Raw genomic sequence first — 23,226 nt, 5'->3', positions numbered from 1 at the left:
AGTCCATCAGAGCTCCCGCAAGTGGGAAAGGAATAGCAAAAGGGATTTAGCAAAGCTCATCCCAAAGTACCATGTCTCCAGCTGACCTCTGGTCCACATGTGCCCAAACAGAACTGCCCACACTCTGCCACAGGACCCCTCAGCAGGTTTCCCAGCCCCACACATGCCCATACCCCACACAGCAGCACCCGAAATACCTCCAAATGAGTCCCCCAGGAGCAGAAACCTTCCTCATACACCCCCATGAAGGGAATTCAGAGCATACCAAGGGAATCAAAATTTTGGCTCACTTTAAAGAGGATGAATGTGGCAGTTCAGGCTGGAGCTGGCTGCTGCCCTCACAAGAGGTCCCAAATCCTGCTCACTCCACCACACCCTCCAACACAATCTGCCCCCCTGGCCGCTCCCGCGGGTCTTACGCTGCCGTCAGGGCCGGTGCTTTGCTGGGAAAATGTCAAGCAGCTCTTGGGCAACACAAACACTATGCAAAGACAGAAACCCCATTACTGCCAATAAATGTTTTCCAAGTTTTTAAGTGTTCCAAGAAAACTCATTCTGGACTTTCATTCGCTGGAGGATAAGAGGAGGAAGAAGCTCAGTTACAACAGGGCTACTCTTACCAGATTTGAGAGTAACAATGGTCAGGCTCTGGGCATCCACAGAAACGATTTTTTTTTCAACCCAAAAGAGAAAACTTGTTTTGGAAGGTGCAGCCCGGATCAGCCCCAAGATGCCCATGACCAAAGGCAGCTCAGGCAGCGCCCACGGTCCATGCCTGGGACCACCTGCAGCAGGAAAGGACGGCTGTGCACCGATGGCTGACGATGACCTCGGAGGTGCCTGGCAGGAGGACACACGGTAGCAGGCTGGGCTGTCCCCTCCACTGATGCTCCTGCCTCACCTCAGCACGATGAGATGAGACTGAATTTCCCAGCAAGAGGCACAGACAAAGATTCGGGGGAAGAGAGAGACGATCACCATCAGCTTCAGGGAGAACAACCCAGTTCCTCTCCCCCTCACTGGAAACACCCTACTCTCCACACCTGACTGCAGCAGGAGGAAGGGTCTGTTAACTACGTGATCCTGGACTCGCCCTGGCCATCCCCAGGGAGGTCAGCGAGGAAGGAGAGCCGTCCTGCCTGCCCACAGCCTGCACGGGTGGGTACCAGTGTGGTGCTCACCACGGGGGCCCCCCAGCCCCTGCTGCAGTGCCGAGCTGTGCCGGGTAACGTGGCAGCACCAGCTGCCAGCCGGGACCGGAGCTCTCCTGCCGGTGGATTTAGACGAGGACAGGCTGAGGATTGGCAGGGATCAAGGCCCCAGCATCCTACCTCCTGACCCACTTCCAGCCAGGATCTGGCCATGCCTGGCTGCCTTCTCAGCGGAAAGGGCCGGGTGGGCCGAGCAAAGGCCACGTGCTCCTGGGAGCTGGCAGTTATTTTAGAGCACATGCCGCATCCCTGCTCTTCTGATGTCCCGTTCCCATAGAAACAAGCCCTGGAAATGGCAGACGTTGCCTTTTTTTATATAAAACCGGCATTTCTCCTGCTGGTTTGCAGAGGCCCCGTGTCACCCCCGGGGGACGAGCTGCAGACCCTGCGGGTGCCTCCACCTCTGTGACCCTGTGAGGACCACCCGGTGCCCCAGTGCCCCGGGGTGGTGGCATCACACCCCTGGTGAGGCCTGTCAGTCCCAGGGGGGTTTCCACGCTGCCGCCAGAGAAGGAAATGCCTCTCTGCTCCCCGTAGTGTTTGTGCTGGAAATTAAAAGCACAAGCAGCCACTTTTTATGGCCAGTGTTTTCAGGAAGAGAGAGTGATTTCCGACTTGGGAGCACCCAGAAAGCCCCTGGTCCTGCAATGAACAACCAGGGCCAGCAGCCACCAGACCAGCCACTCTCTTGCTGGGGTGTTTTCTCCTTTTCACCGTTCACAGAGATGTGGGAGTCACAACAAACAGCCAGACCGTAAAAACCTCACCTTGGTTGTGCAAACAGCAATAAAACTTTCTAGGAGGCTGCAAGCCCAGCAGTGCTGGGTGCTGCAGGGACCGAGTGCCCAGTGACCTCGCAGCCCTCTGCAAACCCAAATCCCAATGCCCTACAGATCTGGTTTTTCCCCAGACAGGAACTTCAGGCTTTAAAGAAGTAAACACAAACAGTGCTGGGGGTGGGTCTTGTTTGCAGAATGAGGGGTTGGTTTGTGGGCTGCTGCCCTGCAGTGGGGCACAGGGGGGGTCGGTGGGCATGGGGAGCCTGATGAGCTCCAGGGCTGTGTCTGTAACAGCCTTTGTGCTGGGGCAGCAGCAAGAGAGGGAGGACAAAGCTGCTGCAAGAGCTGGTCAAACTCTTTCCCCTACGAACACCGGCACTGGTTTGCCGAGTGAGTTTCCAATTGCCTGTAAAAAAGCAAACTCTCCAAATTCAGTGGCATCATGGATTTAACAAAAGAACAAGGTCTGGAGCCTAACAACTGGGTTTCTCATGTCCCTATCTGGGGAGGGGGGATCCCTCCTACTTGTTTTTTAAACCCCTCTAGGGATGGTGACTCCACCGCTGCCCTGGGCAGCCTGTGCCAGTGCCTGACTACCCTGTAGGGGAAGAAATTTCCCCAATATCCAATATAAACATCTCCTGGTGCAGCTTGAGACCGTTTCCTCTGGTCCTGTCCCTGGGTGGAAGCAGAGCCCGACCCCTCCCGGCTCCCCCCTCCTGTCAGGGGGTTGCAGAGCCAGAAGGTCCCCCCTGAGCCTCCTTTTCTCCAGGCTGAGCCCCCCCAGCTCCCTCAGCTGCTCCTGCTGCTCCAGCCCCTTCCCCAGCTCCGTTCCCTCCTCTGGACACGCTCCAGCCCCTCAGTGTCTGTGTCGGCATGAGCGACTTTCCCATACCGAGGGTCGGTACCTGCTCGGTCCGGGCCCCGGGGCGCAGCGGGGCCGGCAGGTGCCCCCTCGATCCCCGCAGCCCCCGTGTCCCTCCCCCGGGAGGGCTGCCCCGCGTGCCCCGGGATGCCTGCGGGGCGCGGGTACCGAGCGCGGCCGAGCATCCCCGGGGAGCTCGCGGGGCGCCGCCTCCCCCCCGCGCGGCCCCGCAGCCTCCGCAGGAGCCACCGCCGGGACCGGGCCGGAGCGCGGAGGCGGCAGCGGGAGGAGCCGGGCCAAGGGCCCCAGCGCTGCCGCAGCCCCGGGCGGGGCCACCCCGCCGACCGCCCGAGAAGCCGCGGCCCCGCGCACCCCCCGGTGCCGTCCCCCCGGTGCCATCACCTCGGGAGCCGGTGCCGCCCCCCCCGTGCCCATCACCCCTCACTCACCGGGCCGGGCGGCTCCGGCTGCGGCTCCGGCTCCGTCCGGCCCCGCCCGCCCCCCCGCGGGACCGCCCGCACCGCGCACGCGCGGGGGAGGGACCGGGCCGGGCGGGGCGAGAGCGAGAGTGAACATTGTGTGTGTGTGACGGTGTGAGTGGGATTGTGAGCGTGTGTGTGAGAGTTTGAGTGTGTGGGTGTGAGTGAGAGTTTGGGGGTGTGTGACGGTGTGAGTGGGATTGTGAGCGTGTGTGTGAGAGTTTGAGTGTGTGGGTGTGAGTGAGAGTTTGGGTGTGTGTGACGGTGTGAGTGGGATTGTGAGCGTGTGTGTGAGAGTTTGAGTGTGTGGGTGTGAGTGAGAGTTTGGGTGTGTGTGACGGTGTGAGTGGGAGTGTGAGCGTGTGTGTGAGAGTTTGAGTGTGTGGGTGTGAGTGAGAGTTTGGGGGTGTGTGACGGTGTGAGTGGGAGTGTGAGCGTGTGTGTGAGAGTTTGAGTGTGTGGGTGTGAGTGAGAGTTTGGGGGTGTGTGACGGTGTGAGTGGGATTGTGAGCGTGTGTGTGAGAGTTTGAGTGTGTGGGTGTGAGTGAGAGTTTGGGTGTGTGTGACGGTGTGAGTGGGAGTGTGAGCGTGTGTGTGAGAGTTTGAGTGTGTGGGTGTGAGTGAGAGTTTAGGGGTGTGTGACGGTGTGAGTGGGAGTGTGAGCGTGTGTGTGAGAGTTTGAGTGTGTGGGTGTGAGTGAGAGTTTGGGGGTGTGTGACGGTGTGAGTGGGATTGTGAGCGTGTGTGTGAGAGTTTGAGTGTGTGGGTGTGAGTGAGAGTTTGGGTGTGTGTGACGGTGTGAGTGGGAGTGTGAGCGTGTGTGTGAGAGTTTGAGTGTGTGGGTGTGAGTGAGAGTTTGGGGGTGTGTGACGGTGTGAGTGGGATTGTGAGCGTGTGTGTGAGAGTTTGAGTGTGTGGGTGTGAGTGAGAGTTTGGGTGTGTGTGACGGTGTGAGTGGGATTGTGAGCGTGTGTGTGAGAGTTTGAGTGTGTGGGTGTGAGTGAGAGTTTGGGGGTATGTGACAGTGTGAGTGGGAGTGTGAGCGTGTGTGTGAGAGTTTGAGTGTGTGGGTGTGAGTGAGAGTTTGGGGGTGTGTGACGGTGTGAGTGGGATTGTGAGCGTGTGTGTGAGAGTTTGAGTGTGTGGGTGTGAGTGAGAGTTTGGGGGTATGTGACAGTGTGAGTGGGAGTGTGAGCGTGTGTGTGAGAGTTTGAGTGTGTGGGTGTGAGTGAGAGTTTGGGTGTGTGTGACAGTGTGAGTGGGATTGTGAGCGTGTGTGTGAGAGTTTGAATGTGTGGGTGTGAGTGAGAGTTTGAGTGTGTGTGTGTGACGGTGTGAGTGTGATTGTGAGCGTGTGTGTGTGTGTGTGAGAGAGTTTGAGTGTGCGTGTGTGTGTGTGAGAGTTTGAGTGTGTGTGTGTGTGACGGTGTGAGTGTGATTGTGAGCATGTGTGTGAGAGTGAATGTGTGTGAGTGAGAGTTTGAGTGTGTGTGACAGTGTGTGTGTGTGAGTGTGTGTGAGAGTTTGTGTGTGTGTGATTGTGAGCGTGTGTGTGTGTGTGATTGTGAGCGTGTGTGAGAGTTTGAGTGTGAGTGTGTGTGAGAGTTTGTGTGTGTGTGATTGTGAGCGTGTGTGTGTGTGATTGTGAGCGTGTGTGAGTTTGAGTGTGAGTGTGTGTGAGAGTTTGAGTGTGTGTGTGTGAGTGTGAGCGTGTGTGTGAATTTGAGTGTGTGTGTGTGAGTGTGAGCATGTGTGTGTGTGTGTGAGAGTTTGAGTGTGTGTGTGTGTGTGTGTGACAGTGTGAGAGAGTGTGTGTGTGTGAGTGTGAGTGCGTGTGCGTGTGTGCATCATGCTCTGTGTATGTGTGTGCACGTGTGTGTGAACGTGTTGGTGTGTGTACATCATGCTCTGTGTGTGCACGTGTGTGTGTGCACATGTGAACATGTGTGTGGGCACATATATGTGTGTGCATCGTGCTGTGTATGTGTGTGCGCATACTGCTGTGTGAATGTGTGCACATGTGTATGTGTGTGCATGTGTCTGCATGTGCCATCCTGTGTGTATGCACATGTGTGTCACCTCTGTGTCTGTATCATGCTATGTGTGTGTGCACGTGTATGCGTGTCACCCTTTGTGTGCATTGCATGCATGTATCACTGCATGTGTCTGTGAGTGCACACGTGTGTTTGTCAGTGTGTATGCACTGAGGGGTGTGTGTATACATCACCCCGGGTGTAAATTCTCTGTGTGTGCGTGTACGCACATTTTGGGCATTGCATGTATGCCATACATGTGTGTGCAGGGCATTGCAGGTGTGTGCACCCATGTCACTGTGTGAGTGCACAGTTGTGTGCACATGCACTATTTACAGCTCATGTGCACAGATGTGACACACATGTTCACATGTGCCCAGTCGGCCCCCGGGTGTGTGTAAGTGGCTGTGGGTGTACAAGGGGCCCATGTGTATGCAGGGGGCTGTGTGTGTTCGTGATGGGCTCACACTCTGTCTGGGGCTGTGCGTGTGAGCGGTTCCCGGTGCCCGTCTCTCTGCCCATCCCGTTCCCGGACGGCAGCACTCCACACCCGGCCCTGCCCTGGTGCCCTGGTTTTTGGGAGCAGCTCCCGTGCGTGGGAACGCGGCGCTCCCGGGCCACTCCAGGGGCCGGGCGGAACGCTGCAGATAAGGATGAAAGTGCCGGCAGCGGAGCGGGGTCGCGGTGGCCTGTGGCCGCCTGCCCTGCCCGCTGTGCCAGCCCTGCCCAGCCCCGTCTGCTCCCGCTGCCGGTGCCAAGTTGGCAGGAGAAGGAGCTGCTGGTGCTGGGAACACCGAAGGGAGGAAAGTTTGCACAGTGCGGGAGAGGGAGGAGGAAGAAGAGGGTGGGGAGGGGGGACGGGGACAATGACAGCCACGGCCCGAGGCAGCTCTGCGGTGTGAACATGGGGCACGAGGTGCCCCTCGGGCGGCTGCTTGGGGCTGAGAAGTGCTGGGGGGCATTTGGGGTGCTCTGATGACCCTCAGCCACCCCAGGCAATAGCAGACAGGGGAGGGGCAGCCCCCAGTCACTGCCTTTTCCCATGTGATAAAGAGAAAGAATTCAGGCTTTGGAACTGGCTGCCCAGGGAAGTGTGAAGTTCCTGGTAGTGTTCAAAAGTCATGTAGATGAGGCACTTAGGGACATGATTCAGGGGTGGCCTTGGCAGTGCTGGGGGAATGGTTGGACTTGATGATTTTAGAGAGATTCTTTAACCTAAATGATTTTATAATTTGGTGATTCTATAATTTGGTCTCTGCTCAGCTGAATGCTGCAGTGATGGCTTAGAGCATGACTGCTTTGCAGACAGCGTTCCCACCCGATCTTTTCATCTTGGGTGTTCGTACCCACTCGCTAGGCCCTGGCTGGCCCCGGGAGAGGAGGAAATGAGCTGAGAACCAGGGCACGGGTGAAGCTGTCTCGGTAAGGGAGCAGGAATCAGCAGCATTGCTGTTAAAAATAGGCACGTGTGAACAGAGTGACGCTCCGTGACTGCACAGCCGGAGCTGGGAGGGGACACCCTGCTCCCTGCCTTGGTGACTTTGCTCCTGGCAACGGCCAAAACTGAGCTTTGGCTTTCCAGGGCACCTGGAGCAAGTCCCTGCTGTGGGTCTGGCCCTGGACAGGGGACTGCAGTAGAAGTTCTTACTGCCTGGCCCGTGCTCAGGTCCCATCGCCCACAGGGCTGCAGTGGGAGATGCCTGGATTCGGTGCCCATCTGCAGAGCCACAGGCAGGAGCCGTGTCCCTGCACTCCCCCAGCTCATTCCACACACATCAGTGGAGCTGGAGCCTGTCTGCCCGGGGTGACCAAGGAGCCACTAGACCACAGCAAAGGTTCCCTGCTCACATTCATCTCCTTAGCATCTCCCAGCAAAGCTCATTACAGGGCTCGGAGGTAGGAGCTGGCCCAGCTTAGCAAGTTGTTGTCCCTCAGCAGAGCCGCCCGTGCGCTTGGTGACGTGGATGATGCAGGTCAGCTGGGTGTGGGGATGGCACGTGCCTTCCCTCCGAGCATGGCCTGGCTGAGGGCTCATCCTTTCCTGGTTTGTCTTCCCCCATCCCATGTCATGATGCTGCACAGGATCCTGCTGTGATCTCCATGGGAATGGCAGGGTGGAGGTCTCACCCTGGGTCTGTGCCATCCCAGGCCCCTGGTCCTGTCTCAGATGCTGCCAGCAGCCAGCCAAGTACTCACAGGTGACTGTGGGGCTGGGGAGGATCTGGGACAGTCAGTGCCTGTGGGGATATGCCAGAGCCTCGTGGCAGCCCCGGCTGAGCCACCCGCCCACACTCCTGCTCGAGCCTGAGTTTGATCCTCCCCAATTACAGTTCTCCCCATGACCTTCCCTGTTGCCTCACGCAGTGCCTCTCCATGCCTGTCTTTGAAGGAAGCTGAGCCATTAGATCAAAACAAAAATCTTGCCAAAGAAACTATTTACAGGCTCCTCATGGCTCCTAGAACAGATGATGGGAGATGTTGCAATGAGGTGCAGTGGCATCACAGTGACTCAGCTCACACCCAAGACTGGGAGCGTGCAGAAGACTGAGCAGGGACGCAGGAGAAATCCACGGGACACTGAAAAGGACAGTGGGGCAGAGAAGGATCAGGCAGCGAGAGATCAGGCAGTGGGGATCAGGCATTGAGGGATCAGGCAGTGAGGAATCAGGCAGCAGGGATCAAACAGCAAGGGAACTCTTGCCTGGGGCCTGTCCCTCTCTGAGCTCTCCCATCAGCCCCTGGAAGGAAGAACAAGCCCCTGTGCCAAGCCTGCCATCCCCATCCGTGCTGCTGGCATCTCTGTCTCTGAAATCACAGCTCTGTTCTCTACCACTTTCCCTTGGTGGCTGTTGTCACCCCCATCTCCCATGGGGTTATTCCCAAGGGGCAGCCCCAGTGGGGACATCCATCCTGCTGTTTCAGACTGTCTGAGTCCAGAAACCCCAGTCCTGCCCATCCCATACCTGGCTTCAGGGTTTAACTTGTTTAAAAGGTGCTGGCTGGCTCAGGAAATGATCTTATCTGTCCGTCGAGGTAATGCCTCCCCTTCCCCAGCCACAAGACACCCAAGATGCAGGCCAGGTTGGCAGAGGTGCTGTGGGGGATGTGCTGGTAAGTCCCCAGGGCAGCCATGCCAGCATGGACCCAGCACAAGGTGCACTGGCTCCTCATCTCTCAGCCAGCAGCTGCATACAGATGTTGAGAAGAGGAACTTTGCTAAACAATTCCTCCTTCAGTTCCTCTGCCCTCCCCATGGCCCTGCCATCCTGGGTAGTATCTGGGTAAGCATTTTGGCTGGGGTTCGCTACTAGCCTTGTGCCACCACCTCTGGGTTGCTCCTTGCCCTCCATCCCAGCCTCCTGCTGCTCCCTGTGAGGGAGGAGGGAGTGTGAGCTGGGTACACAGCCCCTGATGCCCAGTGGCACCTTCCTCCAGGGCAGCTGCTGGCTTGGGGACATGCAGAGAGGGTTTCCATGGACATCATGTCCCATGAGCTGCAGGTCAGGGACAAACACACAGACTTCTGCTGAGAGCATTTCCCATCTTCTGCTAGTTTCTTCCCACTCTAACATTGCTGCAGTGCTGGGTGGTGCAATCCTGGGACTGGCATTTTCTACCCTTAAGCAGCGTAACCCAGGAGGGAAATGCCAGGATGGCAGTTCTGATGAAAGTAGGGGAACAGATCCAGCACCCTCTACTACCCCAGACAGGCCAAGGACCAGATTTCTTGGGCTCCCTTCCCCCAGGGGCGGATTCCCTCTTCCCTTGTCTCTCAAGGCATGCCAGCCTGCAGTCCCCCAGCCTAGGCTGCCAGGTTGTGGCAGAGTCTCCTGGTGTGTCACTTTGCTCTGAAATTGCTGGGAAGATGTGTAGGAAAACAGACTCCCCTTGCACTGCTCAGACAAAGGAACATTTCCATGGATTGGAAAGGATGACGCGTGAGGAAGCTCTTCAGGATGTCCCTGCTCTGCCCCGTGCCGTTGTTGGGGGTCACAGAGCTCAGTGCCCTTGACAGGCCCTGGTGCACCACCAGGATGGAGGAGATGTGGCTGGAAACTTCTGCTACCACTGTTGCTGTGCCAGAGCATCCCACTGTGGTTGGAGTGGTGGTGGATGGAACTGAGGAAGCAGCATGGCCTGGGACACACAGGCAGGCTCTGCCTGCACTACCCAAGGGCTGCTCACTTGTTCCTGCAGAGGCATCTGGTGTCCCTAGGGCCACTTCTCAGGGGCGTGCCAACAGCCAGGACCTCTTGCAGCTGGTGGATTGAAACTGGTAATTTGGAGCTGAAAGGCTCCGGAGGCCTCTCCAGGACTGTAGCATGGCTGCCCAAGTGGCATCACTTCATTTCAGGATCCAAGAGGTGGGTAAGTGCAAAGTAACAGCCTTGTTTCATTAAGACGTTGAAGAACTGGCAGCTTTGGGCCCTCTGTCAAGCTCAAAGATCTCTGCCAGCACTTAAATCCAAGGGGCTGTTGGCACTGTGCTGGGAAGCCAGGAGTGAGATAAGGGAGACATAACTGAGCTGGCACCAAGGGAACTCCTGCAGGAGGAGATCGGGATCTTTGTTGCCACCCCAGCCACCTGCACTTTCCTGCAGGGCACAGCAACACAGACCAGGAGATGGACTCAATGAGTCCCTTCCAACTCAGGATATTCTGTGGTTCTCTGAGACCACTCTCAGCACAAAAAGGTCACAGGGAGGTGGGTATGTTCCTAAAGAGATTTATGTTTCCCTCTTCCAAGACCAAGAGAGAGTTAAAAATTCCCCTAGCCCACTGATGCAGAGGAAGCTGGAGCAGGGCAGGCAGTGCTGCTGCTCAGTGAGGACAGGCAGGTTGCTGCCTATGGGGATTGGATTTTGGCTTAGAAATAAACTGGAGAAACTTTGGAGATAGAGAGAGCATCTCCAGGAAAAATGAGCCCTGGCTGAAGGACAACAGACCTGGGGTATCAGCCCTTGATATGAGACCATCATAGAAGGGTTCAGTGAAGGGTGGTGGGTGAGGTGAGTAGGCAGTGGTGTGGGGAATCATCCAGAGGTATATCTTTGTGAGGGTGGGGAGGCCCTGGCACAGGTTGCCCAGAGAAGCTGTGGCTGCCCCATCCCTGGAAGTGTCCAGGGCCAGGTTGGACGGGGCTTGGATTCACGTGGGCTAGTGGAAGGTGTCCCTGCCTGTGGCAGGGGGTGGAACAAGATGAACTTTGAGGTCCCCTCCAACCCAAATCAGGTTGGTGTTCTGTGACTCAATGAAATACAGAGGAAAATACTTGCAAAAAACAGGGAGACACTGTCTAGCCTGTGTGGATGTGTGGCTCCTACAAAACAGATCCTAATGCAATAAATACCATGGTGAATCAGCAGGAGGATGGTTTAACAGGAAAGCAAGGTAGTCAAAACACAAATAAGTAGTAAAACTAAAATGGAATAAAATAAAAATTCTGCAAAAACTAGCGTTATCTATTTCAAACCAGGAAAACAGCAAAAGATGCAAGTTCCCCACAAGCTAAAAACAGCATTAACTGAGACGAAAATATATTTTGAGTGTAATTCGCTTACTACATAAGAATTAACAGCAGAGTATTTTGCAAACACATCAGAAGTGGGAATTCTGCTGAAAAACTACTGGGCTGGCACGTGCTCAGGGCAGACCCTGCAGCAAGACATAGGCAGCAGGTCCCTGACCTTCCCAAACCAGAGGAGAGGTGGCAAAGGCCAGGTCAGGCCAGCCCTAGGAAGGGCTCCAAAGGATCCAGGAAACAGTGGACTCTTAAACCTGGCTTTGGTACCTGTCAGATATGCTGGAAGATGGAAGAAAATATGGCATTAGAACATGTATGAAAGAACATGCAGTGCTGAGGCAACATCCAGCAAGGCTTGGAGGAGGGAATTCTTGCTAGAACAACATGGAATATGTAAATAATGGTGGATCAGATCAAATATAAACAGTAATTTTTGCAAATTGAACAAAATCTCTCTCCTAAAGCTCTTCAGGACAGTAAGGTGTATTAACAGTGGGGGACAGGCTGGGTGCATGTCACAGCCTAGCAGAGAAGAGACCTGCAAGGGGTCACTGAGGGGGAAACAAAGGGAAGAGTATTTTCATTCCCTAGAGCAAAGCCTTGAGGAACAGCACAGGGCTGGAGCTGGCTCAGACCAACAGGAAGCACTTCCCAACGGTGCATGAGCACGCTGTGGGAGGCTGTCTCTGCTGTGGGGATCCAGCATGGAAATGGATCCAGAGGGAACAAGGGAACACACAGAGGTTTGCTGGGGCTGTGGGAAGTCCAGGATGCTCCCAGGCCACTCCTGGCTGAGGAGGACAAGAACAAATCTCTGTTGCTGGCTCTGACTCAGCCTTTGATCAGGCCCAGATCTCCCCACCCTGGTCTTACCCCCATCCCATGGCACTTCCCCAGGGGCCAGAGCCTGGGACTGGCCCCAGGACCAGCCTCAGGAGCTCCCCACTTCCTCCCCCATTCCTGCATCCCCTGACAGCCCTTTGGGACACCAAAGGGTTAAAGCTCACACGCTTACCCATGGATTTGAGAGCCTGAAGATTCAAGGCACTAAAGTTTGACCTTGGGATCTGCTTCATCCTGCTCTCCAGGAACCCGACCCCTTTGCAGCCAAAATCCAGGCTGGTTTTCAATGCCCGAGGCAGGAATGAGGGAGCAAATTCCTGCTGAGACAAGCTGGGAGGTGCAATGCCAGGGACACAATTCCCTACAGAGTGATTGCAGGCACCTAGCTCACCCTGCTGATGCAAATTACCAGTTATGAAATAGAGAAAATTGTTAATTATTTCCCTTTTCATCCATTTGTTATGGCTTTCTTCTTTATTGCTAATTATTAGTTTCAATTCACCACTGAAGTAAGGTGGGGGTTTCTCTTCTCTGGTGTTGGCTTGGTGACTCTTGAAATAAATCCTAAGGAATTGCCTTTTACTACAATTTTCTACCTGCCTTTCCCCATCACTGCTTTTTCTCAGTTTTTCTTGTCTTTATGGCGTTTGACTTTTTAAAGCATGCTATATTTCTGTTTACTGAATGGATTCTTCTCTGCCCAAATTGAATGTAATCAAGTCGTGATCACTGTTCCCTAGGCAACCACCAACGAAATTATAGAGCCATGATCATGAATTAACAGCTTTGAAAAGTTAAAAAGGGTTAATAAATCTGCTGGACCAAGGCATTCCCAGCTGAGCCACTGGTCACCGCAGAGAGCTTTGGGACAATGATCTTTGTTCAAGAATTAGGGAAAGACAAAACACCACCCACCAACCTGTAGAGAAAAATTCAAACTGGTGTGATGAAGGGCCCTTTCTTTTCTGTCAAAATTCTGAGGGGGTGCTTTGGTTAACAAAGGAATTGCATCTATACCTGCATGGGATGTGGGAATTACTGGAACTGAAGAGGTTGTGCAGGGGCGTGGCAGTGAAGTGAGGCAGTTCAGCATAGCCCTGTTGCCACCTGCAATGCCAGAGGAAAGAAAATAGTGACTGTGGAGCACAGTGTCCCAATGCATGTGGTGGGGAGGAATGGGAGAACCCCTCCAGCCTGTCCTGTTGCTCCTGACAGTGTTCAGTTGGTTCAAAAAAATCCAAGAAACAGGCTGCAGAAACCAACTTGAACACGAGCTAAGCTTCCCAGAGTCATTTGGCAGACTTGTGTCTTTCCTGGGACTTTTCTGTGTGCTTAGTGAATGTTAGGAAAACAACTGGGAGCAGTTGGGAAGGGGCAACCAGCCGGATAAGGTCTGTGCAGGACACCTGGTCTGGAGACACCTCTTCCAAGCCCTGAAGCTCTATGGTGAGCTCAGTCAGGGGGTCACACCCCAGGGGTTATTTCATGCTGCCTTCCACTGCTGCTCACTCCTGCTTCCCGCTGAGCTTTGGTGGGAGCGGCTGCTCCACTCAGCTCCTCATGGTACGAATTTCCTTCCAGATCCCCTCTGCCTCCTGCTCACAGCCCAGGCTGTGGTGTTCATGGCTCACTGGGACAGGCTTTGAAAAACAACCTTGTTCCACATGAGGTGTTCTGTGGGACAGGAAACTCCAGGTCCCCACTGCCCCCTGCTGCCCCTTGCCCTGGGGGCTCAGGGGCCTGGCACCTTCCCCAGGCAAACCCTGGCCTCAGCCCACCTGAAGGGAAAGGTTTAAGACCTCTTTTATGGAAGTACATTGGTGCCTGATTGAGGTTTATAGGTGTAGAATGTACCCAGGGGATGGGATACGCAGAAGCAAACACTGAATACAGGTACTCATCCCAGCCCTGTGCCACACATTAACTCCCACACTCATTAACCTGTGAGCTCCTGTCCCACAGTCCCAAGGCCGTTTCTAAGCAGCTTTCTGGTGTTTTTTCTGAAGTAGGGAGCAAACATAGAGCCTGGAAGGCAGTGCTGGGGGCATGGCTGGAGGGGACCCCTGAGGCTCCTTCCCCAGCTCCGGCCCAGGGTGGCCTGACCTGCCCAGCCCGGCAGGGAGAGCCCACGGGCCACGGGACCGCTGTGAGCACCAGAGTCCCTTCACAGCCCCAGAGTCCCCTCAGAGCCTCCCATGTCCCCTCAGAGCACCCTCAGAGCCCTGTCCCCTCACAGCCCCCGCACAGCCCCCCGTGCCCCCTCAGAGCCCCAGTGCCCTCCCAGAGGACCTTCAGAGTCCTGTGTCCCCTCAAAGCCTGGTGTCCCCTCAGAGCCCTGATGTCCCCAAAAAGCCCCAGGTATGCCTTCACAGCACCCATGTCCCCTCAGAGCCACGATGTCCCCTGACAGCCCCAGTGTCCCATGAAAGCTTGGAGTCCCCTCACACCTCAGTGACCCCTCAGAGCCTTGGTGTCACCTCACACCCCGTTAACCCCTCACACCCCGGTGTCCCCTCAGAGCCTTGGTGTTCCCTCACACCCCAATATCGCCCCACTCCCCAGTGTCCCCTCACACCCCAATATCCCCCCACCCCCCGGTGTCCCCTCACCCCCCAATATCCCCTCACAGCCCGGTGCCCCCCCCAGAGCCGGGCCTCTCCCGGCGCATGCGCGGTTGTTGGCGCGGCGGGCGGGCCCGGGCCATGTCGGGGCGGGGGCGGCGGGTCCGCGGTCGGCGCGGGCCGGGGGCCGGGACACTGACCCCGACACGAATCCCGACCCCGGAGCGGCCGCGGGCGGGGCCGGTCGGCGGCTCCCCGAGGTGCGTAGCGCGGCGGCGGCGGGCGCGGGGCGGCGGCGGGCGCGGGGCGGGCGGTAACGCTGTCAGTGTCCCGCAGGCCCAGCCGGTTCTGCCCGCAGTGCGGGCGCGCCGTGGAGCCCGCGTTCCGTTTCTGCCCGGCCTGCGGCGGGAGGCTGCCCGAGCTGCCCGAGGAGGAGCGCGCCGAGCCCGCCCCGCCGACCCCGCCGCCGGCCTCCAGCCCCGCCGTCCCCTCCCCGCGGGCGGCCCGGCCCGGGCCCCGCTCGCCCCGCAAGCCCCGGCCCGGCCCGGCCGCGCCGCTCCCCGCGGACACGGTGCTGGCGGACCAGGGCGGGCGGCGCTGGCGGCTGCGGCGGCTGCTGGAGCAGGGCGGCTGCGGGCTGGTGTACGAAGGTGCTGTGGGGCCCGGGGAGGGACGGGGGCGGTGAGGGGGGGCCTGTCCCCGGCTGTGGGTTCGGGGGGGGCTGTCGAGACGTCCCTAAACCCCCAGAACCGTAGAGGGGGTGGCACTGGGGTGACACTGAGTGTCTGCCGGGCTGGCAGTGATCCACGGGCCGACAGGGGCCGGCATTCACGGAATATCCCGAGTGGGAAGTGACCCACAAGGATCATCCAGTCCAACTCCGGCCCTGCACAGACACCCCAACAATCCCACCCTGTCCCTGAGAGCGTTGTCCAAACCCTCCTGGAGCTCTGGCAGCCTTGGGGCTGTGCCCACTGCCCTGGGGAGCCTGGTCAGTGCCCAACCACCCTCTGGGGGAAGAACCTTTGCCTGAGATCCAACCTGACCCTGCCCTGACACAGCTTCATGCCATTCTCTCGCTGGGCATCCACCGTCAGTGATTCTGCCACTGATAACAAGATTGAGCCGAGGCCTGGCTGCTCTGTTATGAGGAAATGCCTGTCATTAGGGGCCATGCTTCCTCTTTCTGTTTTTTTAGGTCCAAAACCTAATTGCCAGCAGCGCTGTGCGAGAGTTCTGTGTTGTAGGTGGTGTCAGTATCCACTAAATGTCAGTTCTGTATTCTGTAGCCTATTTTGGGGACTAAAAGAAAGCAGTTATATCATGTGGACTGCTACTCAGCCATGTAGTGACTGCTGATCCTTTCTCTCCAGTCTAGTTGTAAACTTCTGAAGGGGAGTTTTTGATCTTATTCTCTGTTGTTGACTTGGAAACTGTACAGGGAGAGTTTTGTCCATGACCAAGTTTTACCTGATATTTGGCTTTACTTTCTTTTTCATTACTTAAGCTGTTGCATAACAAAGTCTGAGCATCCATCTGTGTTTTTAAAAAGATGTGATAAAAGTGAAAATCAGTAGTGGAGGGTGCTTTTATAGATACAAATTTTGGGTGACCTGTGTATAGCACTTGGTCTAAGAACAGAAGAGGAACTGCCCCGAGGCCAAGTCATGGGTGCAAATCCTTTTGGAGAAACAAGGCCACATACAACTCTAACATCCATACAGAGCAGAGGGACTTTGGCATCTCTTATCACAGAGTGAGCTGGAGGGAATGCTCAGCAAATGAATTTGGGGGTACCTTTGAGATTCCACTAATGATCTGTTCCTTACATACCCGTCAAAGCCCCCCACTACTGTAGCCATGCCCAGATGCTTCTGTGACTTAAGCAGAACTGCACTCGCAGCATGTCAGGGTGCTGACTCCTGGAGCAAGGTAAGAATGATTTTGTAGTGATCTGGGAAGGCACTGTCACAGAGGATGCTTTGCAAAGCCCGAGTGAAAGAAGCAGAGGATGAGTAAATCCAGCTGCACAGGCTGCATTTAATGATGCAGAACCTCTTTTCTGTGCTCCTGTAACCACATCTGTTCCATCCTTCCACAGCGCAGTCAGCATCTGGAACCTGCCCTCAAAAGCAAAGCTACTCCCTCAAACTTGTGAGTTTTGATCTGTTTGGGTAAGGAATAGTGCATAGAGTACTGTGTCCTGACCTGTTTGGCTGGGAGTGTCCCAAGAATTCAGAGGGAGTGGTCACACAGGCCCCTTCCAGCTTAGGGATGGATATAACCTCCTGAGGGTGCTGTGCTTGGAGTTCAGTACAGGTTGGCCCTTCCACTAAAGATATTAAGGAAATAGAAATGAGGATTAAAATAAAAGCCTTAATCACAGCAAGTTGCTGCCTTGGTCTCCCAGGCTCAGTAACCTCCAGAACTGAATTGGGTGGTGTGAGGTGAAGATCTTGATTCAGGCATGTCAGACCAACTTTTCTCCTGTATGGCTGAGGTCTGGGGAGACTGGAGAGGTTGGAACTTGGTGCTGTGCTGACAAGCCAGCGTGGAGACACTCCATAAGGCCAGAGCACACTTTTAAATCAAACAGGAATTATAGTCGGAGTTCTGAGCCAGCTCTCCAGGCGCTTGTCAATACCTTGGGTTCTCCAGGAGTGTGTCATTTCCAGAAATAGCTGTTTTGTGGTGGAAATTCGGGATTGATTTTCAGTAGCTCACAAACCAGAGCAGAAAGACTGTTTCCTTGTCTGCTGTGGCTCTTGGGCTTTGCTGGTCTGTGGGAGGGCCGGTGCTGATGGATGGTGTGTGAGGCTCTTGCAGGCACTTCAATAATCACTCTGCCTTTTGTCAGAGGAGACATGTAAGAGGATGGAGGAGAAATACAGTGTTGATGAGAAAAGACAGCTAAGTGCCACAAAACTAGAACCGCTAGCTGGGAAACTGTAATCACTTCTGTAGGCAGCGTTCCCAACTCCTCTGTTTTGCACTTTTTGATGTCTTTTGGCATTTTGCTTGGTAGTCTGCTGATGCCACAGCCCAGCCCTTATGGTTGCAGAGCACTGTGGAGTGTGCTAAGGCACAGGAGAGCATTTTAAGGCTCACATGGGCTCACCAGGCAAGGTGCAGAGTGAAATATCCTCTGGGACATGGTCTCTGTGTTGTCTGGAGCCTGCTGATCCTCCAGTTTGGTATCAAACCAGCTAGAATATAACTCTGCTGCTTCTTCCTGTGCATGATAGCAGCTGTCCTGAGTCAGTTTGTGTGGAATATCTACATGTGTATAGGCAAACACAGGCATACTGAATGTAAACTATGTGCATTTGAGATCACTCAATGGCACCGATATCTTAAATATCACAGATACAGACATTTTAAGTTGTCTCATTTTCTGACAGCTAGACTGAAATGTTACAGCTCTCTGTTGAGTTTTGCCTGTTTGCAGAAATGCCCTCATCCCTGCTGTGACTAGAAGGTCACCTCTAGCTCCCTTTAATGTAACAGCTTTGGGACTAGAGCTCACTCCAGGCTGCCAGATGGGCTGCAGTGCCTGGCTGTCCTTCACCCACGGGCAGCTGTAAACGGCACTGCTGGAAAGGCCTCACCTGAGACAGCCACTCCCCTGTTCTGTGCTGATGCTCAGAGTTTAGGTGGTTGTTAGGGGCAGCATTGAAGAGTGAACCAAAGCACCTGAGCTCTGCTAATTTTTTTAGGGGGGACACTGCTCTCTTTAAAACAGTTAGTGGAGGTCCTGTAGCAATCTTGCCCAAGTTGCCCTTTCCAGCAGGATGTGTGTGGCTGAAATAATGCTCCTCCTTCCTGTTCCCTTTAGGATGCCAAAGATGGGAGGATATACAATGAACAGAATTTCTTCCAGCGAGCTGCCAAAGCAGGCACAGGTTGGTGCTTCTCGGGAAGGCAAGGACTAAGGACAACTGGCATCCCTCTCTCTCAGAGTCTCTCAGAAGGCCAGGACAGGATAAACTCATTCCCTGCTCAGTCAGTGCTGAGGAGTTCAGCCAAGAGCCAGCTCTCCCAGCAGTGTGTGCTGTAGGACACTGCAGTACTGGCATTTTGAAGCTTTCTAGCTCTACCCACTCTGTCTTGATGTCCCTGGGAGATGTCCTGCCTTGCAGCCTCACCCACCTTGGCTCCCCCTCTCTCCTGTGCCCCTTCCATGGGCATTTCTGTCAGATGCTCTCTGGTACTGACTCCAATGTCACCAAAACCTGAGCAAGAGCAAAGCTGCCCAGAGAATGTGGGTGTAAAAATCTGCTTCTCCATCCCCCTCTTCCTCCTCTCTCCTTCTTTTCCCTAGCCCTGTGGCAACTCCTTAGCCTGCTCTGCTATTCCCACTATCCTCCCTGGGATGGGAGGGATCCCATTCTTGCTGTGCAGTTCCATTCATGCCTGAAGTGCTGTGCACATTGACATGCCAATACCTCCACACATCAGGCTGGAATTTTGGGGCCAGAATCAGGATGAGAGAGACTTCCAGCTGCCCAGGGCAGAGCAGACCTTCAGAGGTCTCTGAGCTCTTTCCTCCTGGAGCTCCTCAGCAGCTTATGCTGCCTTGTGTCTTTTTCTCTCCCTATGCAGTGGAGAAGTGGAAGAAGTGGCACTCTGTGCCTTTGCTGGGAATTCCCAATTGCATTGGCTTTGGACTGCATGGAGACAGCTACAGGTGAGGGGACTGTGAGCTCTTGGGCCATCTTTGTGAGCTTTCCCTCTCCTCCCCTTGCTGTCTGTTAGTCCTTTTGTTCTTGTCCACTGGGCTCTTGACCTTATGCACTGCTCCTGTATAATTTATTGAATGTTTTGCCTCATTGTCCTGTTTCCTTCGGTCCTTGTGTGGCTGGTGAAACCATGGCTTTTGCTCCTGCTGCCCCTCAAGCCAGGGGACACTTTATTTTGGTCCTTTACACTTAACACAAAGAGGAGACTCAGGCTGTGTATCTGCAACACAAGACCAGCACATCTGTCTCCTCTGTAAGAAGTTTTCTCTTATCAAAAATCACGAAAGTGTTTGGCCAGGTCAACTTGGAGTTAAAGTGGGATCTAGTGGATTGCTGGACAAGTGTCTGTTGCAGGGTTTCCAAAGCAAGAAGGTGTTGCCATGTGCAAAACCCTTTTCTCTTGTAGGTTTTTGGTGTTCTCTGACTTGGGGCGAACTCTTCAGTCGGTACTGAGTGATGGCTTGAATCTGCTGAGGGAGAAGGCAGCGTTTCAGATTGCAGTCCGGCTGGTATGTGGAGAGCCAGTTCTTCCTGAGAGACTTTTTCAGAAAAGACCTGTAACTTCCTTCCAGATCTTTCAGAGATGTTTTAAAGCTGCTCCAGGGGCTTGGCTGGGATCTCTAAGTAGCATCTCTCAAGCCCCTTGTAAATTTGAGTATCATCTTTTTAGTGTTGCATCACCTTGAAGGAATTTGGGATAAGGAGAGTGAGAGAAACCTGACCTTTGAACTTAAAGGCTGTGAGATGGTGCTTTTAGTGCTCCTCCACATGGCTGTGGGGAGCTGAGGAGGGCCCAGCTCACTGATAGCCAGAGTGCTGCAGGAGCCTGCATGGGTCTGATAGGCTCCCCTCTGTTTATTCTCAGCTAGACTGCCTGGAATACATCCATGAGAATGAGTACGTGCATGGGGACATCACTGCTGAGAACATCTACCTGAACCCAGCAGACCTCACACAGGTAGGGAGCAGGAGCAGGGCTGGCAGCGGAGGTGGGCTTGGGAAACGGGACAGGGCAGGGCAGCAGAGCAGTGTGTGCAGTGCTCAGGCAGGCTCTGTGGTGCAGGACTGGGGGCTGCACTGAGCAGAGTGACCCCGCAGCCGCTCAGGGGGAGCTGTTGCTGTCCCGCAGGTGACCCTGGCGGGCTATGGCTTCGCATTCCGGTACTGCCCCGGCGGGAAGCACGTGGCTCGGCGGGAGGGCAGCAGGACCCCTCACGAGGGCACCCTGGAGTTCATCAGCCTGGACAGCCACAAAGGTGCAGGTGGGTCTGGGTTCCTGGCACATGCTGGAGCTGTTCCTGTGGCAGTGCTCCCTGGAGCTGGGGCTCCCCACTGGCATTCCTGTCACTGCTGCTTTCTAGGCCTTCATACGTGCCAGGAACCAGCTTCCAATTTGGGCTCTTCACTCCTGCCTCTCTCTGGGCTGCTGTGCCTCTCCAGGTCACTCAGTGACTGCAGCAGGGATGTTCCTGCTCCATCTGGAGCCTTGGCTGCTACAGGCGTGTGAGGAATAGAGAACAGGGCCCTTTGTGCTGGCTTAGCAGGGATCTGTTACAAGCCAGGCTGGATCCTGCCCAAAACAGATTTGCAGCAGGCTCTGCTCTGACCTTGAAGCAATGAAAGCTGGAAAGGCATTTAAATCCCAAAGTCAGTGTGGTTGGAAAAGACCTTTAAGAGCATTGTGTCCAACTGTAAACCCAGCACTGCCAAGGCCACCCATGTCCCCAAGTGCCACATCCACGTGGCTTTTAAATCGCTCCAGGCATGGGGACTCCACCAGTGCCCTGGGCAGCCCGCTCCAAATTAGCCGGTCCCTCTCCTGGTTGGGATGTGACTGCTCTCTCCCAGTGCTCAGCAAATCTTCCTGCAGAGGCTGGGAGGTGATTCCTCATCTGTAGGAGTTAGCAGGCTCACAGAAGTATTGATGTGCCAGAGCACATCCTAATGGAGCACTTGGATTTCTTTTTACTTCTGCCCCTTCATGAGTGACATGTGAACGTCTCTTCCCATCAGGACCATCTCGCCGGAGTGACTTGGAATCTCTGAGCTACTGTCTTGTAAAATGGCTCTGTGGCTTTTTGCCTTGGTCTAATGTGCTGGACAGAGTAGAAACTGTAGTGGAGCAGAAGGAAAGGTAGGAGAAATCATCTACTCCTTTGGGAAATCAGCAGAAAGCAGAGAGGGAGGTTTTGTGACTGAAATCCCTCAGTCCCAGTACACTGTTGGGATGGGGTAAATCCCAAGGCTGAGCCTGGCCCAAGGTGTTTGATGAACCCCAGGTTCTGCTCCATTCAGGACACGGCCATCTGAATTCAGCCTGTTTGGGTTTTTTGTCCCTTTGCCAAAGCCAGGTGCTCAGGTGGCTGCTCCCCTGCTTCTCACGTGACAGCATCTGTGCCATTGCAGGTACAGAAAGGATGTGAAATGCCTTCTCCGACTGTGCTTCGGGCACAGGGCCATTCCAGGTACGGGCTTGCTCTCGGTGGCAGTGGGACTTAGGGAAGGAGGACTGACTGTACCTGAGGCCAGAACCTTGTCTTGTGATGGGCTGGAGGTCCAGGGTGGCTTCTGGTGGTGATGATGACCAAGCATTGCAGGGACTGGTTGGCAGGCTGGGAACAAATCCCTTGTTTTCTGCACAGCAAAACAAGGAGGGCTGCCTCCCATGATCCGTTTCATGAACCTTGCTGAAGGGACAGGTGTTCTGGTGGGTTTAAAAATGCAGTATTTGGGGCTAGAGGTCATTTCCCTCTTGCCCAGAGAAGCTGTGGCTGCCCCATCCCTGAAGTGTCCAAGGCCAGGTAGGATGGGGCTTGGAGGTCTAGAGGAAGGTGTCCCTGCCCATGGCAGGGGTGGGACTGGATGAGCTTTAAGGTTCCTTCCAACCCAAACTCTCTTGTGATTCTATTTTATTCTCTAATTCTATGATTCTGTCTTTGAGCTTCGTGTTAGCCTTGGTTTGGTTTTCCTCTCTGTGCAGCTGCCCAGGGTGGGTGGAGGAGCTGCAGGGCGAGCAGAGGTGGCTGGAGTTGCTGTGCTGCTCCAGGTGTGACAGCCCTTGCTTTGCAGAGACCCTGCAGAGATACCTGGAGCAGGTGATGTCTCTGGAGTATGAGGAGAAGCCTGACTATGAGGCCCTACGGCAGCTCTTCAAGAAGCCACTGGAAAAGATGAAATCTTCAGCCTATGACCCTGTGGATATCCCAGTGGTGCCCTAGGTGAGTGCCAGGAGCTGAGATGGCAGCACAGAGCTGGTACCTGCTCCCTGTGCCTGAGGACAGAGCAGCCTCTGTGACATCTCTCCAGGTGACACAGACCTGCTCCTCCTGACACATTGAGCCAGGCTTAGCCTGTGTTTCCTCAATTTTTTCTGGAAATACTTGAAATTGAAGGAATAGAACAAGGGTTAATAAAGCAAAGGGCTGTGGAGGTGATAACAAAATGCAGGCTCATGCAATCTGGTAGTTTTTTTTTAGAGAACTGAGGCTCTGGGCTGTAGCTTCTGCTTTCCCCTTTCAGAAAGCAGAGTGTAGCTCTGGTTTTAGTGCCTCAGCCCTGAGACAGTGGTGGCTCTCAAGCCCAGGTGCTGCTTTAGACATGAGGCACGTCCAAGAGTGAGGCTTGGTACAGATCCAGACCTGGTTTTAGCCCAGGGCTCCATCAGGCAAGGCCAAGCATTCAGCAGCAGGAACACAGAGCCAGCTCCTCATCACCCCATTCCCTGTTCCTGGAAGGAGTTGAACTGATTAATCTTCCCCTTCTCTTTTTTCTTTCAGATCAAGAGAACTTGCACAGGAAGAGTTCAGAGCTTTCTGCAGTGAGGCCTTTGCCACAGATATTTAACTTTTACCAGTTTTAGAATGAGAGGTTTTTTTTCAGTGCTTTCTTCCCATTTTAATGTGACCCAGTGCTGAAGTTTGAGGTGCTGCTGTACCAAGTTAATGTGAAGACACTCCTGCCTGGCAGGTCAGGGGAAGCAGTAGCTGGAGAATTGCAATGGAACCACGGGGAGCAGGGAAATTAAATCAGGGACTTTTTTTAACTGGAGTGGCAGAACATAGTTTTGTAATAAATGTTGTGGACAAGCACCCAAGGCTGCTGCTGGTTATTTGGTATATTCAAGGCCTTTCTGGGGCTGCTGTAGGGTTGTGAGGGTGGTTTAAGCTCCTTGTGCTATTCATGTACATAACCT

General features: G+C 54.6%; 2 protein-coding genes and 1 long non-coding RNA gene across 5 annotated transcripts in view; 1 reads left to right on the top strand and 2 right to left on the bottom strand.

The window, feature by feature from the left end:
- The window catches only part of ABCA3 (ATP binding cassette subfamily A member 3), a 32,867-nt gene extending 29,515 nt beyond the window's left edge, over nt 1-3,352 (bottom strand). Inside the window, exon 1 of one of the 2 annotated variants that reach the window (XR_004359907.1) lies at nt 3,305-3,351. The gene's annotated coding sequence lies outside the window, so the exon portion shown is untranslated. Of the gene's footprint in view, nt 1-3,304 lie in introns of both variants that reach the window. The other variant, XM_032704054.1, reaches the window with a different exon arrangement.
- Nucleotides 3,353-10,932: 7,580 nt separating this feature from the next.
- On the bottom strand, nt 10,933-14,273 carry LOC116794904. Of its 2 annotated transcripts, XR_004359917.1 has the most exons (3): nt 14,110-14,273; nt 12,752-12,841; nt 10,933-11,170 (listed from the first exon to the last, which is right to left on the bottom strand). It is a non-coding gene; the product is annotated as an uncharacterized LOC116794904 (long non-coding RNA). The 2 variants fall into 2 exon arrangements; XR_004359916.1 differs by lacking the exon at nt 14,110-14,273 and having other exon boundaries at nt 12,752-13,506.
- A 163-nt stretch (nt 14,274-14,436) lies between these two features.
- On the top strand, nt 14,437-23,127 carry VRK3 (VRK serine/threonine kinase 3). The gene is made up of 12 exons (XM_032704286.1): nt 14,437-14,555; nt 14,632-14,945; nt 16,397-16,449; nt 18,131-18,197; nt 18,898-18,982; nt 19,441-19,543; nt 19,900-19,992; nt 20,164-20,296; nt 21,048-21,168; nt 21,441-21,499; nt 22,104-22,252; nt 22,811-23,127. The coding sequence occupies exons 1-11, from the start codon at nt 14,437-14,439 to the stop codon at nt 22,250-22,252; spliced, it is 1,296 nt and encodes a 431-aa protein (XP_032560177.1). The 3' UTR covers nt 22,811-23,127.
- The last annotated feature ends 99 nt before the right edge of the window (nt 23,128-23,226 follow it).

This window comes from Chiroxiphia lanceolata, chromosome 16, assembly GCF_009829145.1.
Source record: "Chiroxiphia lanceolata isolate bChiLan1 chromosome 16, bChiLan1.pri, whole genome shotgun sequence".
In the NCBI taxonomy this organism is placed as follows: Eukaryota; Metazoa; Chordata; class Aves; order Passeriformes; family Pipridae; genus Chiroxiphia; species Chiroxiphia lanceolata.
The sequence above is the reverse complement of the archived record's forward strand: the minus strand, read 5'-3'. Positions and strand labels throughout refer to the sequence as shown.

What these genes read in the sequence shown, in the direction of transcription:
- VRK3 (XM_032704286.1), top strand. Translation starts at nt 14,437, where the DNA reads ATGTCGGGGCGGGGGCGGCGGGTCCGCGGTCGGCGCGGGCCGGGGGCC. An exon ending in TTCAGATTGCAGTCCGGCTG is followed by an intron (nt 19,544 to 19,899) that starts GTATGTGGAGAG and finishes GTTTATTCTCAG; the next exon opens with CTAGACTGCCTGGAATACAT. An exon ending in ACCCAGCAGACCTCACACAG is followed by an intron (nt 19,993 to 20,163) that starts GTAGGGAGCAGG and finishes GCTGTCCCGCAG; the next exon opens with GTGACCCTGGCGGGCTATGG.